Source organism: Puntigrus tetrazona, chromosome 22 (genome assembly GCF_018831695.1).
Source record: "Puntigrus tetrazona isolate hp1 chromosome 22, ASM1883169v1, whole genome shotgun sequence".
In the NCBI taxonomy this organism is placed as follows: Eukaryota; Metazoa; Chordata; class Actinopteri; order Cypriniformes; family Cyprinidae; genus Puntigrus; species Puntigrus tetrazona.
In genome coordinates, this window is record NC_056720.1 from 6,933,747 (window position 1) to 6,934,909 (window position 1,163).

A 1,163-nucleotide genomic window follows, 5' to 3' on the forward strand; every position below is an offset into this window, starting at 1 on the left:
ATCATGGTACAACATGCACCCTCTGGAGCCGGACAGAATCCTCTAACACTAGTGTTACGTATAAAAAGATTACATAAAAATCATCGGACTTAAAAAAAGTGAGAGAATTCTCTAGCAAAGGATGCCTTGTCAAAACTGACACAGGTTTGGTGATGGAAATGTAAGTAAAACTGTATTAAAACTACTTTAAACAATACATGTTCTCTGAAACTAATTTAAAGTAAAGCACTAAACCTCAAATTAAAATAAAAATAATATTTAAACATTGGCAAAAATAAATAATAGAAATATAGTGTTACATAAAAATTACTAAGAATTTTACTTAAAAAGCTGGGAAAGATGAAAATATAAATAAAAGGGAAAAAATGAAATGGCAAGTAACTGGAAAATTTTAAAACTGGAAATAAAGTAAATTAACAAAAAAACAGATATAAATATTAGATTTAGAGAACAAACGTGAAAAAGTGTTGCCTTGACAAACTTTGGCAGAAAAAAATACGCTTTAAATACTTCTGAACTGGATTTAAATAAAAACAAAATAAATAAAATTGAACTTGGAAATATTTCTACAAAAATTCTAAATTTTAATTTCCTACTAATCTAGTCAAAATATACAAGTTCTTCTAACGGAGGTTGAGTGCATGATATGAGCCTCTCTACATGCATCACATAAAAATAGATTCCTGAGGTTTGTCCACAGGTCCCTACATGCCCTCGAATCTCCATTTTCTTTGTTTTCCAGAACCTTCGCTCCTTCGCTACCTCTCCTCCTTCAGCCACGTGGGGGCACCGATAATGGAGGTGCTGAGCTGGCAGTTCTCCTCCATCACCAAGAGGGGTCTTAATCAAGCACAGTTAAGCATGCTGGGTACTAAGCTCCTTGGTAAGTACTGTATACTTAATTCATACGGCAGCTAATTCCTCTTGAAACGGATGAACTAAACGCATTAAGCTGCTTCAAACCTGGGCCTACAGGACTTAAAGGTGATGGATCCAGAAGCCTGGGGATTCCTTGGAATAGATTCTGCAAGGTTGGCTCTGTAAGCAAGATTTTAGTTTTTACTAATCCGTTAAGTTCCTGCTGTTTAGAAGAGAGCTGATTTGAGACTTGTGTTTGATGTAGTCTGGCAGTGAGAAGAACTTCTACCTTCTGGCTGTGGATT

The 1,163-nt window shown here is 35.2% G+C and overlaps 1 protein-coding gene across 1 annotated transcript in view; it reads right to left on the reverse strand.

Annotated features, from left to right (window-relative positions):
- The window catches only part of LOC122328177 (gastrula zinc finger protein XlCGF7.1-like), a 5,424-nt gene extending 4,597 nt beyond the window's left edge, over positions 1–827 (reverse strand). The window contains exon 1 of the mRNA XM_043223882.1: positions 763–827. Within this exon, the coding sequence (XP_043079817.1) occupies positions 763–827 (65 nt within the window). The remainder of the gene's footprint in view (positions 1–762) is intronic.
- Between the last annotated feature and the right edge of the window lie 336 nt (positions 828–1,163).